This window comes from Telopea speciosissima, chromosome 11 (assembly GCF_018873765.1).
Source record: "Telopea speciosissima isolate NSW1024214 ecotype Mountain lineage chromosome 11, Tspe_v1, whole genome shotgun sequence".
Taxonomy (NCBI): domain Eukaryota; kingdom Viridiplantae; phylum Streptophyta; class Magnoliopsida; order Proteales; family Proteaceae; genus Telopea; species Telopea speciosissima.
The window spans coordinates 48,202,606-48,220,339 of record NC_057926.1 but is presented as its reverse complement, the minus strand read 5'-3'; the positions used below and the strand labels follow the sequence as shown (position 1 = coordinate 48,220,339).

General features: G+C 36.2%; 1 protein-coding gene across 1 annotated transcript; it reads right to left on the bottom strand.

Annotated features, from left to right (window-relative positions):
• Nucleotides 1-1,095: 1,095 nt before the first annotated feature.
• On the bottom strand, nt 1,096-13,829 carry LOC122646866 (PH, RCC1 and FYVE domains-containing protein 1-like). The gene is made up of 9 exons (XM_043840488.1): nt 13,555-13,829; nt 12,319-12,405; nt 11,282-11,371; nt 11,074-11,160; nt 10,784-10,975; nt 7,056-9,167; nt 5,708-5,854; nt 1,642-2,054; nt 1,096-1,314 (listed from the first exon to the last, which is right to left on the bottom strand). Exons 1-9 carry the CDS (start codon nt 13,594-13,596, stop codon nt 1,194-1,196), a joined length of 3,291 nt encoding a protein of 1,096 aa, XP_043696423.1. The 5' UTR covers nt 13,597-13,829; the 3' UTR covers nt 1,096-1,193.
• Between the last annotated feature and the right edge of the window lie 3,905 nt (nt 13,830-17,734).

The following is a 17,734-nucleotide window of genomic DNA, read 5'->3' as shown; positions in this document are numbered from 1 at the left end:
AGCAATAGAGCTTTTCCAGACATTTGTAATTCGTGGTCTAATCAGACAACATGATGCTTTAAATTAAAACAATCTTAATTAGAAAATCAACAAAAGAGATCTCCAGCTCTTTCCAAAATTTTCAGACTCAAACGAAGTAATTGGTTACATTTTGCAGAATTGAGTAAAGTACAGATCATGACTACTAATGGAAGTGTTGTTAGAAATTGAGTTACAAGGACTTAGGGTTTGTACAGTGTGTGTTTTCAGTTACATTATCAGAAAGTTTGATGTAGAAGACCATGATTTGCTCACTCAGGACATTGATCTGTAAGAGTTATAAACACTACTATGGGGGAATGGAAGTAAATCCAGCCAAACATAAACAAAATCCTGCATTGCTAAATCCAAGTTCCTATACAAGAATTTTAATTCAAGAATGATTCTCATGTAGTTTTTCAGATCACTAGTAAGGGCTTTACATCAATATCTTTTGGTGGCCATGATTTGCTCACTCAGGACATTGATCTGTAAGAGTTATAAACACTACTATGGGGGAATGGAAGTAAATCCAGCCAAACATAAACAAAATCCTGCATTGCTAAATCCAAGTTCCTATACAAGAATTTTAATTCAAGAATGATTCTCATGTAGTTTTTCAGATCACTAGTAAGGGCTTTACATCAATATCTTTTGGTGGCTGGACCGGCTATATTCTGTTACTCTGCATTTGCTTATTTTCCTGAGAAATGAAAAGGTAAAAGGAATCCAAATTCTTCTATGTGATTTTTTTAGAATGCCTGCAGAGTAGAAAACTGGGTAATTGAGAATCCAGATTCTATATCTTGATAAAATTAGAGAGAGAGAGAGAGATATTATTACATTCATTATTTTATTATGTACAATTTAACCATAAGATCTCCATTTAGACAAGCCCTGATGCCTGCATACAAAAAAAAAAAAAAAAAGGAGAAAAAATTTTTTTTTCCATCCCAGCAAAACTCCCCCGTAGCACTTCTCTCTAGGTGGATACTTTCCATACCCATGGATGTATAAACCACCAAAATTTCAAGGTGGAAAAGACCATGAAATAAGCAAAAGGCATGGTTCGTATGAATTGGGTTCAGTGATGATCCTTCTTGACATGCTGCAGATGGAATATCTGATGAACTCAAATATTAGGCAGAACTATAAAAAGTAATGGAGGAGAAACGTCAACCTTCCATCTTTTTTGTGCTGGGACTGATGTGCCTTTCAATGTCGTATTTTTCATATACTTTTAATTGATTCTCTTCCCACCATTGCTCAGCTTCTTTTTTATTGAATCGCTTCCGACTGCAAAACACAGACGAATGCAAGTATGGTTAAATTTCATGCTATATGGGATTCAAATTGCATGGTTACTAAAGAGCTTCTGATACAGAGAATGGAAAAGTTAGCACGAAATTACAACGGCTGAAAAATGTATTGTTATAGTCGCATGCTAGAGCATTGTGATTTATTAGATCTTGCCAGATACAAAGGGTGCATTTAAAGGAACAGACTTATGATACCATTCTATCATGGTAAATTTGTCACGTCAACCTAGGCACATGAAAAGCAAGGTAATTGAATTATCCATTCAATATTTTCATATTGGAGGAAATAAGATCGAAAATTTACCTGAATCTCACCCGAATCAGTCCATTCCTTCCACTCGGTAAACTTAGCAATGTAACATACACACCACGTTCATCTTGCTCTACCCACTCTGTCTTCAATTCTTTAGTGACAGTTTGTCTAGAATCTGTCCTTGCAACATGTAAACCTTCCACCGATCTAGTACAGCACATACTAGACAGTGTATCACAAGATGACATAGGTGAGCTACATGGGTCACCTAGCCTGTTCTTAAGCACAGCAACTGGAGGTGGCAATTGATTGGTAAAGAGCAAAGTGGGGTCTGCAGCATTTAATTCTGGATTATCTGTAGAGGTTGGTAGGGAATGACGCTGATGGGCCTCAGCTCCATGGCTGAGTGCAGAGAAAGTGTTTGCTTCTGTTGCAGTTGAATGTCTCTCCAACATGACCAGTAACTGCATTGTAGAAAGTATGTGTCAACAATGAGATCAGCATTAATGGGTGCAGAACACAATGCAGAGTGCCTTTCATGTATATGAGTCCCCATTGAGTCAAAGACTAACCGTGACAACGATAAATGTACTCAGAGATTTGAACCAAACCATAAACAAGTGACACAGTAAGCATTCTACAGTACAATAGTAAATTTATGGTAGCATCAATCCGGTTGTTAGTAAATTTATCTAGTTCAGAAATGAGGATATTGAGATGGGTGACAGGTAAAACTAGAAAAAATAAAATAAGAAATGAACAAATTAGAGCTAATTTAGGAGTGGCTCTGATATATGATAAGTTGTGAGTATGTCGTTTGAGGTGGCATGGACATGTGCAACAAAAGCTTTTGAATGCTCCAATACAGAGGTGTGATTTGATTAAGATTGAAGAAGTTAAAAAAGTCATGGGTAGGTTTAAAATTACTCTAGGAGAAGTGACGAGGAAAGACATGCATAGCATAGGACTAGTAAGGCTGAGTTGAGTTGATATATTAGTGATGAATTTATGATATGTCCATAAACAAGCTATTGCACTAACACCCAGGTGCTGTTATATCCTTCCTCAGACACATAGGATTATAGGAAAGGTTCTGACAATTCAGAAAGAAACTTGTGGAAACTGAGGACAGAAGGGAAGAGTACATGAGCCATCATTTATTGTGGTGGATAAGCTCAGCTGCATTCAACAGCACTCTACACATTAGATGCATGAGACATGGATGGACGGAGGAGTTGGTTCCAAAAAACTTGAGTAGTAATAAACACTTATTCATTGAAGTGTTTAGGGGGAAATAGTTGAAATGGATTTCTTCCGAAATAGGTGAAAATAGCTACTCAGTTATTTCAGGATTTCTATTGAAAATGATTTCAATTTCACAGAAATAAGGTGCAAAAATCATACCAAACACCTTTTGAAATTAAAATCACCCCCTGAAATAATTCTCAAAATCATACTAAAGAGAGCCTTAGTAGTGGTTCTTGGAAAAAGATTATTCAAAGTGTACTAGATATAAACAGAAAATGGAAAAATAAAACCCTCATCCAAGCACAATCTCAGGTAGAAGCTATATATAGTTCTGTTCCACCAGTGTAATCCATCATTTACAGTTGCAAGCAATGCGCCAATTAGAAACAACTCGACTGAAAGTCAAAAATAAAATTAAGCATTGACAATCCAAGGATAAGAAACCTGTATATAGACAGAAAACCCTTGGTGGCTCAATTATATATCTAAATTCTTCAATTAACTTACCGAAGGAAAGTTATGCCTGCAGAAGGGGTAATGTAAAAAATATAGAATTTTTTTCCCCAGGGAATGATGGTTGAATTGAGACTCCAAAACAAGGATTTAGACCATAAACAAAATAAATAACAGAACAAGGACAATAGTCCTGAAATAGAGTCTCTACCAATCGACAAGGAAAAAGAGTCTAACAAGTCCAACCAATGGTTTCTACACTGGTGTACAACCCACCTGAAGAACCCACATCCAACCAGGTCTAATCCAAAGCAAATTTGTTTATAATTCCTGAACACAATAGTTGTAGAGGAAAAAACTTTCATATTTTATGTTGTATCCAAATTCAGAAAAAGATTTGTATTCTATACCTAGCATAAAATTGCATAATCACACAAGTTTTTCTATTGACAAATTTATTAATAGAGCTTCCCTGCAGACTGAGGATTTACTATTGCAACTATTGGATAGGTAGGTAATTCCTCAACATGAAACAGGCGAACACAGTGGGTATCACAACCCCCCCCCAAAAAAAAGGGCATACCCAGTGCACTAGGCTCCCGCTACTGCAGGGTCTGGGGAAGGTCATAATGTTCGCAGCCTTACCCCTGCTTCGCAGAGAGGCTGTTTCCAGAGACTCGACCCATGACCACTTGGTCACAATGGAGCAACCTAACCATTGCACCAAGGTCCATGGTTAGGTTTCAGCTAGCAAATTCAAGAATAAGAAGTGACCGTCTGCGTAAGTTTAAAAAAATATTTCAACTGCCGATTTTAGTTGAATGAATCAGTAAAAGTCACAACTTTAATTCCCCGACAGTAAACTCAATTTTAATAGGAGATGAATGACTGGTTCTGAAAATTACCTCTCTTCTTTTATGTTTTACCAAAGGGAAATATACGGAATATTTCTTTAACTGCATCTCTAGAAAAGCACGGCAATAACAGAAGGATACTCTCCGTACCTAGTCCCAACTCCCAATTGATAGGTCAAGAAAAACAGAATTTACCTGTCTCAAAGAATTAACAAAGCGTTTTTCTAACAGTCATATCAAAATGGACAAAATCGGTGATCTGATAATGAAATGGACATGTCCACAAAGTTTGAGCTCCAATATATGCTATCATCCCATCAATGGCAGCCATATCTACTTTGTTTGCACCCTAATGTCATGGACATATTGTCCATCTCGTCATCTACTACTTTAACAGTTTTGAAATTTATTGGACTTCACCATGTGTCAGAATAAATGTTGAAAATTGAATTGAAAATCATTCTTCCAACCGTTCCCACTCCCCCCCCCCCCCCAAAAAAAAAAAAAAAAATCTGCTCTAAGAAACAAGAGTAAGAGTCTATACATAGTGTACCATATCGGTAAGATGGCCCACAACGTTTGACATGTACCAATCCCAAATATAACATGTCTAACCCAACATTTTGAACAAACAAATTGGAACTCCTTGTGTTGATAGTGAAACAAAAATATTTCATCATGTGCCCAATCTACCAAAAATTCCATCATAGCAAATCTACCCAAATTTTTTTACTAAAAATATTAAATATTTCTGTTTTTTTCCAAGGTTATCATGTTACCTCTTAAAACCAAATCTAGCCAAATGTATTTTCCACCATATTTATCTTGTCCGAAATTTACTAATTATGGTCTAACCATATTAATAGCTGAGCAGTAAAAGGACTGGTATGGCACAGCCAACACAGACCATACATGAGATCTTGTCTTTCAAAATAGAAACAGGATGCAGGGGTAGACAAACTGCACATACTATCAGCCATATCGACAATATTGTGCCAGTACACTGCTATGAACCATTTAATATGTATGATATAATGTATCTATCATTTCTGTATACATCTTAGGACCGAGTTTCTCTTCACCCATGGTGATCTATGGAGATCTGAACCCTTCGATTAACATGGGGAAGGATATTTTCAAACCCTATACAGTAGGGGTGGGAGTTAGTGATGACAAGAGTCCAATCACAGGGTCATATCACCAGTGGGGAAGAGATTTTTTCTTCTCCACTGGTGAAGGAAAACTTAACCTTACATCTTATGATTGTATCAATTCACAATTAACAAATCAAGACCTTTTTTTATCTAATCATTTGTATTTGTTCCTATTAGGGATATGTATCTTAAAAACTGATATACTGATACCACCCCTCCATATTCATACTTATTTTCAAGTAAACAAGTATGCTTTTTTTTTTTTTACCAAAAGACATATTTCAGTATCAAAATCAGATTACTTCTTCACTCTAGTCAATTTTAACCACTACTGATGATGCTTATTTTCACTAAGTCGAGATATGTAAAGGCAACTCAGCCCAAAGTATGTCCATAAAAGAAAATTACCCTCGCTTTTAAAGCTCTTATAACTTCTTTTGCATCCTTACGTTTAGCAGCCCCCTCCCTTGCTATTGACCATGTTTCCTCAATCTGTTGCTGATATTCATGGATCTTCCTGCTTTTCATTTGGCACTGTTTTTCAAGGTTCTTCACCTATAATCAAAGAAAAGATTGTTTAGAAGGAAATAAAGAAGCACTTCACAAAGCACAAAAAGAAAATGAAGTTAGCATAGTCATAACAGTGAATCCAATAACATGACTATAACAAAACAACTACAGGAATAAAATCATTAAGATGATATCATGGAAATGGAAAGGCAAGTTACAGTGATCCAGTTACATGTATAAAAGAATCACCTGTTGACATAAAAAAAGAGTCATGTTTATTGTTTAATATGCAACATGACTAGCTCTTAGAGAGAACGAATGGTGGCTTTCTACAATGAGTACCTAGTGATGAAACTGCACATAAAAGGTTATAGAAATTTCTACTCCACAATGTCGACTGATAAATGACTTCAGAACAAATGTTTGGGTGTCAAGATTCACAGATTAGCTTGAACATAGTAAGTAACTAACAATGAGAGAAACAAAAAACTCTATGTAAAAGAGGGAAGGAAGAAAAGAGTTAAAATACAGTTTGACCATGGAGTATGCAGAGAAAACCATAGACAGCTTGCTGCCCACTATTGTAGAATTAGAATTCCAGAAAAGAATAAGAAAAAGACTATTCACAACAAATTACACTTGTTTACCCAAAAAAAAAAAAAATTCACACTTGCATCTTAATGTACAATATGCACTGAAAATTAAAGAATATCAGCTCTCTGTTGAAGAGTTTTCTGAAATCTTTTGACATTGGGCCTTTTTTGGCAGTGGTTCTTTTTTTCTTTTTTCTCTTCCAAAGAAACATCACTTCCATAACCAGCTCTTTATTTCATGCATAGGTTTATGTTATTCCCCAAACTTCTCTACTTAGATCACCTAAAGCATTTTTGGATATTAAATTTTAGCAGGGTGATAACAAAAGAACAGCATTTGCAATTTTTTAGGTAGCAAGTAGCAAATTATGAACAAAATCAAATTAAAGATGCCTACTCTGTCGTACAAATTGAAACAGATAGAAGCCACCAGTCACTATGTTTCACTTCTGTTGCATGTTTGGTACCTTGACAGCCATCCAAGTGGTAAATATTCAAAACAGGAACAATTTTTCCACACAAACATGAACCAACTCAAACCACCAGACACATAAAGAAACAAACACAAAATCACATACACACAAACAGGCAAACTGCAAAACAATATATTCCTAAATATGAGATTTTCAATCCCAATGAGATGAAATAATTACCTCAGCTCTTAAATGCTCGACTTCTTCACCAAGGGTCCTCTCTGATTCATATAAGCCATTATTTACTACCATAGCAGTTGGAAAATTAGATTCTGATTCATAGACCATCTGTTGTGAATGGACAGATGGAGCAGAAGATGATTCATTTCTGGAGATATGGTGAAATGCTGGAGAATTTTCGCTATCATATTTGCTGAATGACAGGGGGATAGGGACTTGCCCCCATCTTGGTAGAGTAGATAAAAAAGGTGAACCAGTTTGTAGAGGAAGCTCATTTCCCCATTGTTTTGACGAGGTTTGCTCCTCAATGCATTTTGCTTCTTCTTGGCTGGAAAGTTTGGGTGAAATCAGTGGGCCCTGTGTAAATGTCGCTTCTCCAGTGCTTACTTTCAAATCAGAGCATGGCTTCCATGGGGCCAGTCTTGGGCTTGGGTTCTCTGACTTTAGTACTTTATCGGATCGTCCATTGTTCCTCAGTTGATTGAAACAAGAATCACAGACCCTAAAGGGCTTGCTTTTATTTGGTGCCAAAGAAGCATTAATAACCTTTTTACTACTACATGGATGGCAGAACAAAAGGCCACAGTTATAACAATTATGCTTCTTCCTGGTAAACCCAAATATGATGCTACATCCACTACAAACAGATTGATCCATACTGGATATAGATTTGTGCAAACAAATTGCAGCTGTGGAACTGGATCCACAAGAAATACTTTCTACTTGTCTATCTCTCAAGACCTCCACTACTGTTGGAGAGTTTCTATCTTCAATATCACCTAATCCTAGACGTCCATTTGCACCCTTTCCCCATGTGTAAACTCTTTTCCTCAACGTCAAGACTGCTACATGATATGATCCTGATGAGATTTCCTTAACAAACTCTCCCTTGAGTTTGCTTTCCACAATTGTAATTGATTTATCTCGGGCCTGTGGATTCCCCAGTTGCCCATGCTTTTTACTTCCCATTGTGTACACTATACCCGTATCTGTGAGTCCAACAGTCAGCGTTATTCCACAAGATACTTGAAGAAAATCATGATCCACGAGTTGTGCAACACAAGTTGGTAGAACCTTCGTTCCCTGGCTAGCATGCCCAAGCCTTCCTTCATCCCCATCACCCCACGTAAATAATTTTCCACCGGGAACACTTGTATTGAAATGATCAACCATGATATCGACAATAGCAGCCATGTGCCATGGCCCACATGCAACAGACATTACCCTTAATCCTTTCAGAGATTCAACCTCTTTTGGTTGGGAAATGCTTTGCAGATTACCATGTCCAAGAACCCCAAATGTCCCATCTCCACATGTAAATAACTGCCCAGAGGAAGAAACAATTGCCATGTGCCATTCCCCACATGCAACACCTGATATACTTATTCCATCCAGTGGACCAGAAAGTTTATAAGGCAGCCACTTACTCCTATTTTTCCCATCCCCAATGAAGCCGCCGCCATGATTGTTGTCCCCCCATATATAAAGTTCACCAGAAAGCGTGAGAGCACACGTGTAACATTCACTGCATGAAATGGATTTCACATTAACCCCATTAAGGGATTCAACAATTTTGGGATCAGACACATCCATATTAGTTTTGTGCCCAAGTTTTCCCCCACTTCCTTCTCCCCAGCAATAGGCCTCACCCTGTTTGGTAACCAAACCAGCATGTTTCCTTCCTAAAGAAATCGTCTGCACTTCTAACATCATTATGGATTCTAATAATTTGGGGACCAAAGAATCGGATTGAGCATGACTTGAGGTATCACATCTGTCAACACCACCCCCTGAAATTCCTCCTAACCCTTCACCCCATAGAAACACATCCCTCAAAATATCATTCTTGTCTGATGTTGAAAAACAATGAGTGTGGGAACTGACCCCATTAAGGAGATTCTTATGAGACCCTGTGCTGGTGTAAGCTTCTTTCTTCTCATTCAGATAATCCGGCTCCAAATAAAATGAATTTGGAAATACAGTACCCATTACACTTTGAATGTTTGACAACGTTCTTGGTGCTGATGAATAAAAGCTCTCAGAAGAATATAACAAGCCATCTGAAAGACACCTCTCATCCAGTGAACGTGGACTCCCACATAAGCTGTGCATCTTAACATGGTAAAGAAAACATGCAATCAAGTTATTGTAAATATTAATTTATGAAGAAGGTGAACATAAGGTTACCATGCTCCTATACAAAAAGCTATATTAGCTCCTAATGCATTATTTTAAGAGGCACCCCATTTAATGATGACTATATCAGGATACACCTTCAGTTAAATTTCAGTTTGTATTTCAAGCTATAATGTTATACTGTTTTAAATGGAGATAAATTTTTCTAAGCACATGATGTCCAGTTGTATGCTTAAACATTTGATTGATAGTATATATATCATAATGGAGAGGGTTTGCTACATGGAAAGTGTGCAGTTTCATGCCTTGGAGGAGGGACATTGTGGGAAAACACTAATAATAGGGGGTATATGAGACATTTTACAGTAGTGGTGCTACAGTAATCTGAGTCTTCTTATGAGGAGTGCCCGCATGCAATTTTGAAATTAAGGTGATGTTGTACAAATCTTTTACCCATATTATAATATATCTAATTGAATTTAGAACCCATGGCCATAATCTTTATATGGTATGATTGTTAGAAGTCATATAATAAGGGTAGTTTAGGTACTAGTCTTGTTACTAGTTACCTTATTATGTAATTCTGTATTTTCTTCTTTTTTATCTTTTACCTCCATAGGGAGTTGGAAGTAATTATCTTTTATCTAGTAATGAAGTTATTTAGGTGTATTGAGAAGTCTCTCAATACACAAGAGTTCCTACCGAAACACTCTCCTCTCCTTTCTCTTTGTCTTCTTCTTCTTCTTCCTCCTCCAATCTCTTCCCTTCTTCCTACTTGCTTTCCTAACATTAAAACTTAACTATGATACTATGACTCTGTAGTTAGTATCACACAGGGAACAAAAGAATCAACTTATGAACCAAGACCATATCGAATGCATTGAAATATATTTAGTCAATCTATACTAGACAGCAGATTAGTTATCACTAAATTGACTATTCTTTCACCATAAGATTAACTCTACTGTTTTAAATTTTTGATAGCAATGAGGAAAATACTAAGTTAACCAATTTATCTCTTCATATAGAGGGTAAACTAGTAAATTTGAGCGTCAATCTGTCGTATGACAAAGGATACTTTCACTCAGGGATTGTGGCAAGCTTGGAGGTACAAGTGGCATATATTGTCACTATTCTGAACTACTAATCTACACAATGATAGATTAATACCCAATTTTAGAAACTTTCCCTCATATTTTTAGAAACATATTTGTAAGAATTTAGAAAAATACTATTTACATAATTGGTAACCGAGTCCACAACTCGTCAGCCGGTTACCTTGACTACATTTTGCCAAAGATGCAGAAGGGGACACTTATTATTCAATGGGATTCCACACATGAACAGGGCAGTCTGAAAGATCTTATAGGAAAAACAGAAGTCCACAGAGACAGCTGTAAAAATGTGTATATACAGTAGATAGGAACATGATGTTCGAAGAGGGGCCTGAAATATCTCACAGGTAGTAGTAACTTCCAGATGATAGACTCCACTGGCATGTCTGTGTGCTACATATGGTTGTATGGTTGTGCCATTACTTGGGAATGCAAAATTTCTTTTTACAATTTTTTAAAAAATGATGTCTTTCGAACCTGAGAAACTTTGATGGAACCCTCCAGTAGCTCTAGATCTTTCTTTCTTCGTGAATAACCAACTGGACTATTGGCACAGGTTTGTGCTCCTCGACGGCTCCACAAATTCAAAGATTTAGGGCGGTCAGACCTTGATATCAAGGCTCTTAAGCCCAAAACCCAAGAGTCAGCCTGCTCCTTATCCTTGCAAATCTACGAAACAGAAAAAGATCTTACACTAACAAAATAAGTCTAATGAGATAAAAATAAATAAAGTTTCAAGTATTGGAACCACAAAGGAAAAAGGTTACCAGATCTAGAGTGCATTCACCATTTCCATAGACAAGTGAAAAAGACTGTGACTCCTTTTCTGGTTGAGGGTGCCTTTGGAAATTTACCTACAGCATTTGGTTACAAAATATAGTAGCAAAAAACATTTATAGTAAACAAATAGAGCATTTGATTAAAAATTCTATCCTTTACGAATAACTTGTTAAGAATTAAGTTTTTTTTACTTACAGTTTTCTGCCCATGGATAATGTTTGTAACTGAGTTCAACTTTAATTCTCTTGCCTCCTTACCAGAATACCATATTAAAAGTTTCTCATCCTGAAACTCAAAGAAATAAAAAAAAAGTAAGACATGCTTAAACAAAATATTCCTGCATAACCAAGGGAACAAGCCATGAAAAGAAGAGTTGTCATGCCCAAAGGTAAATAATACAGTAATAGGTTTAAGTATGTAAACATTTGGACCAAATCTGTTTTACATACTTAATTGGAATCAGTGAAGAATAGAAGCCGATACAGTAAGCATACCTTTATTTAACTGGGATTACATTTTCGACCCTGCAAGAGCTTATTTCAACTTTTGTTTATCATTTACCACTACATCTCTGAACTATTTTGGCACAGTACACACTTACAAGCTTTGAATATTAAATATAATAGAAATATTTGAATATAAAATCAAATTACCTGAATGTAAAAACTTAGTAACCTACTCCTTTTAATAGGAACGGCATTCCCTCTCAAAACTAAATTTCATGCGGTAAGAATGAGAGGATCAATTCAAGTGCCTGAGAGAAGGTGCTTCAAGAAAAATCGAGCCATGGGTTTGAAGAGTTCTTCAGTATGTCTATTGTTAAAATCCATATTGAGTAACCAATGGAGATGTCCCTGTGTTTTTTCATCACTCAGATTCTTTTGCTAGGTGAAGCTTAAAATAGATATGCTCACACACAAACACACAAAGGTACACTATGTGGCCACCCTTAACCTCAGCATTAAATTTCACTTTGCTGCTCTTGCCCTCTAGCTCTCGTACCACACCCTGGGCACCTATGCTGATGAATACTTGTTTGACACAGTTCAAATACTTCCTATGATCAATTTATTATGTTAATAAACTGTTGGCTATTTTTCACTGTTTTTTCTAATTGCAGAACTTCAAATTTACATGTTGAAAAGGAGTCCATGAAATAATTGCTAAATGAAATTTAGTAAACTCAAACTATAGAAACTTATCATCTGAAGAAAGCATTGTAATGACAGTACCGGAGATAGCCTGAATGGGCAGAATTTTGGCTTCCCTCTTTCACCAAACTTAAGAAGATGCGCACCCTTCTTCAATGCAACAATTGCCTACACAAGACACAAGATGTTTAATCAAATATAAACTTCTAACATAAGTAGAAAAAAATAGGAGGAACCAGTAAAACAGAAAATGAAATACAGGACAACACAGAAATACAGAATACATATCTACCAATCTACCTGCCCACCAATCTATCTATTCCTGGTATCACTTTGACCGAACTTTTAACAAGAAATAACAGGACCTTTAGAGATTCATTGAAGATTGACAGATTGAGCTCCAAACTACCTAAACGGAAAGACCGAGAAACTTTCTGAACATGAGAACAATATATAGTGACCTTAACCTGAGTCGAAACCGCCCAGCATGTGATGTTCTTACTTTCGGAAAAAGAGATTCTTGGTTACTGGAAAATCTCTACTTTTTAAGCCCAGTATGCACAGAGAATAATAGAATGCTTTCAATTCTACAAATTAACACAAAAGATTACCATTTTTACACGCATTACAGCTAATTAATCAAGCTGCATTAACCTCATAAAAATACAAATTTCAACCAAAAACATTAGATTTTAAAGTATTCAACCAGAAACCAACTTAAATCATTATCTTCCTTCTGAATATTCCTCCTTACCATCCACCCTCCACCCCCTCCTCCGGGTGTCAAAAATCTCAAACAAGTACATTAACGCAGAACCAGAATAGATTTCCTCAATTGAACTGAACATCCAACAGACCCGAATTTCCCAAAGACAGGCCACTCCCTCCAAAACAAAAATAAAGAAACAGGGAAGGGGAAGGAGTTTGAGAGTTTAAAATAGAACTAATGAATTAACACCTGAGATGAAAATTTATTCTATGCTACAATCTGAAGTTGGAACATTTTTAATAATTTCATTACCCATTTGCCGAGATAAGACCATTAAGATTATTTAAGAACCTCAAATGAAAAAGAGAAGAGACATGTAACAGAAGACGCCAATCACAGTCACATTGTCCACTTAAACACAGAAATCAAACAATGCAAATGGATTGCATTGCATAGCAGCAGAGACAGCTTGTAGAGGCAAAAATATAGAGCATATTTAACCAGGTCATACTGAGAAAACAAAAGAAAAAATGGGAAAAATACAAATTTTTGTCAAAATCAAAGAGAAGGGTATTGTTCCATAAATTTTTTAAAATAAAATAAAGAACCTGCTCAACTGCTCTGTCTGCTGTTACTGATTCTTCACCCATTTTCCTTAGTTTCTTTTCCTGCGTTTTTCATGGAAGATAAGAGCACAAAAAGAGAAGCTAGACAGGAACAGCTGAGGATAGAAAAAAGAAAAGGCTTTGGTTTCCCAAAATGGGAACTTTAACAAGGGAATGTGTGAGAATGAAGAATGCAGATCTTCTGCTTCTGCCCCTGCTACTGTTCCTTTGCAGAGAGATTTGAAAAAAATTAAAAAAAAAAGAAGTAAGCAAGGATTGGACACTCGGATAGAAATTTCAGACTTTCAGACAAAAGAGAAGGGATTTCTTCTCTTGCTTCTCTTTTTTAGTGAATCTATTTTTCCATCCGGACCATTCTTATACTCTCTCGTGTTTCGTGCAAAGGGTTTGAAAATAAACTAAAACCCCATTTGCACGTGGGCGGCACATGCGCCTATAATCTCTCTTCCCCTTAATAATCTCCTTCCCTAACCATTGATGACTCAACATGGTTTGAAGTATCGGTATCTTCGTATCGCTTGATACCTTGGATACTATACGGTTTTGAAGGTGATCGATATGATATCTGGGCAATATGGCATCCGTGAAACAGCACAAACAAAAGGTAAAATGGTTAAGAAACCCACTTTTAAGAAAACCCAAGAGTAAACTTATTCTATATGACTGATTCGTGTCGATAATGTATTCGTATTACATTGATTTTAAAGTTGATCAATACCCGATCCCATACCATACACTAAAACTAATCACTCCAAGTCCTAATCAAGTTTCCCAACTCTTGGCTATTGACGTGGCAACCTTAGATGGACTATTTTCCACATGGCATTTTTTATTTTTAAAAAAAATCTTAAGATTCCTTTTCCATCCACGTGGCAGAACCCCAATTGATTTGTGTTATGCAAAGCCCATTTTCCTTTTTTTTTGTTTTGGCAGAAGTTATGCAAAGCCCATAACCACCAACAATAAGGGTAGAAGACAAAATACAGTCTTTAGTATTTTTTTTTTGGTAAATCAGTCTTTAGTATTTCATTTTACCATAAAGCTCATAACAATAATAATTTATGGTCCCTTCAGTTTTGTTAACTAATAAATAACTTTCATCAATTTAAACTTTCTACAAACCCTAAAAAGAAAAGAAAAAAAAATCAATTCTAAGCTTATTAATTAATATGGCCCACCTATGGAATTTGAAGGGATATAATGAATAGTATGAATGATTATCAACAAAAAAAAATTAAAAATAAAATAATGTTTTCCATCCCCTAATATATTTTTTGAAAAAAAATATTACCATAATTGAATTCATGAGGAAAAACAATTCTACATGGATTTGAAGATTATTGCCAAAAAAATGGAAATGGAAAGTTTCCCCTTGTTTTCAGAAAATCTTACCCTGGTATGAATGTATGATCCATTTGGTCAACTTTCCACTACAATTTCTTATCAGGAAGAGAAAGCATAATAGTACCACACAAGGTTTCAAAAATTGGAATCAGATCCATATGGTATGTTGATTCGCCTGATAGCAATGGGCCTTTACGCACCACTAGCTACCAAATGCGCTAGGCACTTGACCACGATTCGGATCGAAATTAATTGTGATTGTTTCTAATTTTGAACGTTCTAGAGTGGTTGATCTTGTGTTTTGGGATCAGATCATTGAGTTTAAAATTTGAGGAGTCGATTTCAAGGTTTTTGGGACCAATTCAACCCCTAATTTAGTGTTTAAAATATTTGGTTCCACATGAAATGGAAGGAAGATTTTTACATTTCCTTAAATCCCCCACCCCCATTTCCTTGCACCTGTTTTTTTTTTGACTAACGAAGATGTTCGGACCTTTGGCCTGACCAATCCCCCAATCATGCGCATACTCCACTTACACATGCACACTTGGTCAGCATTAGATCCTAAGAGAGTCATAGAAGCCATGGCACCCCCCCCCCCCCAGCATTTTCTTGCATAGCAACACAATAGTTACAAATTCTTTAGGACTGAGTATAGATACCATGCGACCAAGCAAAGATCTCTTGTCTGTATATAAAATAGGAAGAGGGTTCCCTCTGACACCTAAGTACTAGTATTTGAACAAGTGGACGGTCAGGGTTCCAAATTATAAAATATGGGATTCGATGAGAGAGAGAGAGAGAGAGAGAGGGGGGGAAGACCCCACCCTTTTTCTTTCTTTGCATATGAAAGAACCCGCACACAAACGGTGCATAAATTTTTTGTTCAAAACAAATAACATATTTCAGATTTTCCTATTTTTTGTTTTGAGAAGAAGGCTGTCAAACTGTGTGATGTACTATACCCCGACACAAAGAAGGATGAAATGACCAGCTCATCCCCATGAAATGAAAAATTCCACCCCTTTGAATGCCCTCGCATGCATTCTTATTGACCTTGCATTGATGAAGAATCCATGCAGCCTGGCAGCGTGAATCCCCCTTTTTTTTTAATGGAAAGTGCAAATCAGGGTTAAGCTTCCATATTCTTGCAAGATTAATATGTTTTTATTAAGGAATTTGGAGTGTAATTTGGACAGTTTTTTTACTGTTGTAAGTAGATTCAATGTGTATAGACAAGCCAGAGAGGTACGTAGCTCCCAATGGTACATTGTATATGTACTGCTGCGTGGCTGGAGCTTTTATGATTGTTTGGCCACATTGGGAAACGAGACGAGACCTAGAAAAGTAGAAAACCATCAACTTCTTCTGTACCGCTCTCTCTATTTCAACTTCAACGCTTGCCAACTAATTACTGTTTGGTACTCCATTAACTTTCTTACAGAACTGTCATAGTAATTACTTTACTTTCTTTTCTATTCTCTTATTGGATTGAGCCTTGAGGCTGTGTTTGGTTGGATAGAGATGGATAGAAACGAAAAGAAAATATGAGAAAAAAATTTGTCAATGTCATGTCAGAGACAGAGAGAGAGACAGAGAGAGAGAGGGGGGGCTAGTGGGTGGGCTAGGTTGTCAAATGTAGTCAGATGATAGGTAAAGACTTGTGGAAATCAGATTCATATGAGAAGGAAGATTCCAAAATTTGATTCAGCAAAACTAGAAAGTCGGCTATAATCTGGTGCATTGCCACATTGTGTGGACCCTCCAGCTTGACTTTTTATGATTCCTTGTTTGAAATTCAACTATTGTTCTCATTAGATTAACTTTCACAGTATATTTCAGTAGCTTTTTTTCTTTGAACAGCTGTACATTTTATTTTTTGAAAAATAAAAAGTATTTTACATGATCTTATTGAAGGATTTCTTAAAAAATTTATTTTTATTATGCCACATGGATAGATGATGTGGCTATTTCGTTTAGACTTTGTGTTAGTCACGTATCAAATTCTAGAGTTTAATTCCATCAAGAGAATAAGAATGCTGCCCCAGCAACGCCCCCCCCTCTCCAAGCCCATATGGGATAGTGAAATGACAGTTCCACTCTTCCATTGGATGCTTATGGCATACACGCCCATTGATACAGAGGCCACGCAACCTAACAGCAAACCACTTCCCTTCAATCAAATACCTACACAGGTATTGACATGCATCTCTATGTATAAATGCACGTAAGTATTGAATATTTAGTGTGCATTCTTCCATAAGCACAATGCATTGTCACTAGGTGTTTACCAAAAAAAAAAAAAATACATTGTCACTTGGTAAATTCCATTTAAGCTAAACTTGACTCCCGAATAAAATGAACTAGATGTTTACTTACCCACAACATTTGGGCCCATCTAAATCTATTATGCATGAAACTTTCTAATTCAATGACTATTCATCCAAGACATGGAATTTTCCTCCTTGTTCCATAGACAACCTTGTTTGCCAAGCTTGTATTCCAAGTTGTAACCAAACAATGATTCTTAGTTTATTTCTCGTACTTCCAATAGGGAGGCTAATTTTCTAACTAAGTATACTTTCAAATTAGGTTTTTCTCATGTTTAGTGGCTAAATCCACCTCCTTTTCTTGTAAATTTTGTTTCTATTAATAAATATTTAGTAGACCATTTAAAAAAAAAAAAAAAACTTTAATCCTACATAAAACAAGTTGAAGATAAATAAAATTACAAACAAGCACACCTTAAGTTGCATATCGATTAAATGCAAGTTTGCTAGGTCATTCAACATTTCTTGAATTTGAAAAAGAGTCAAAA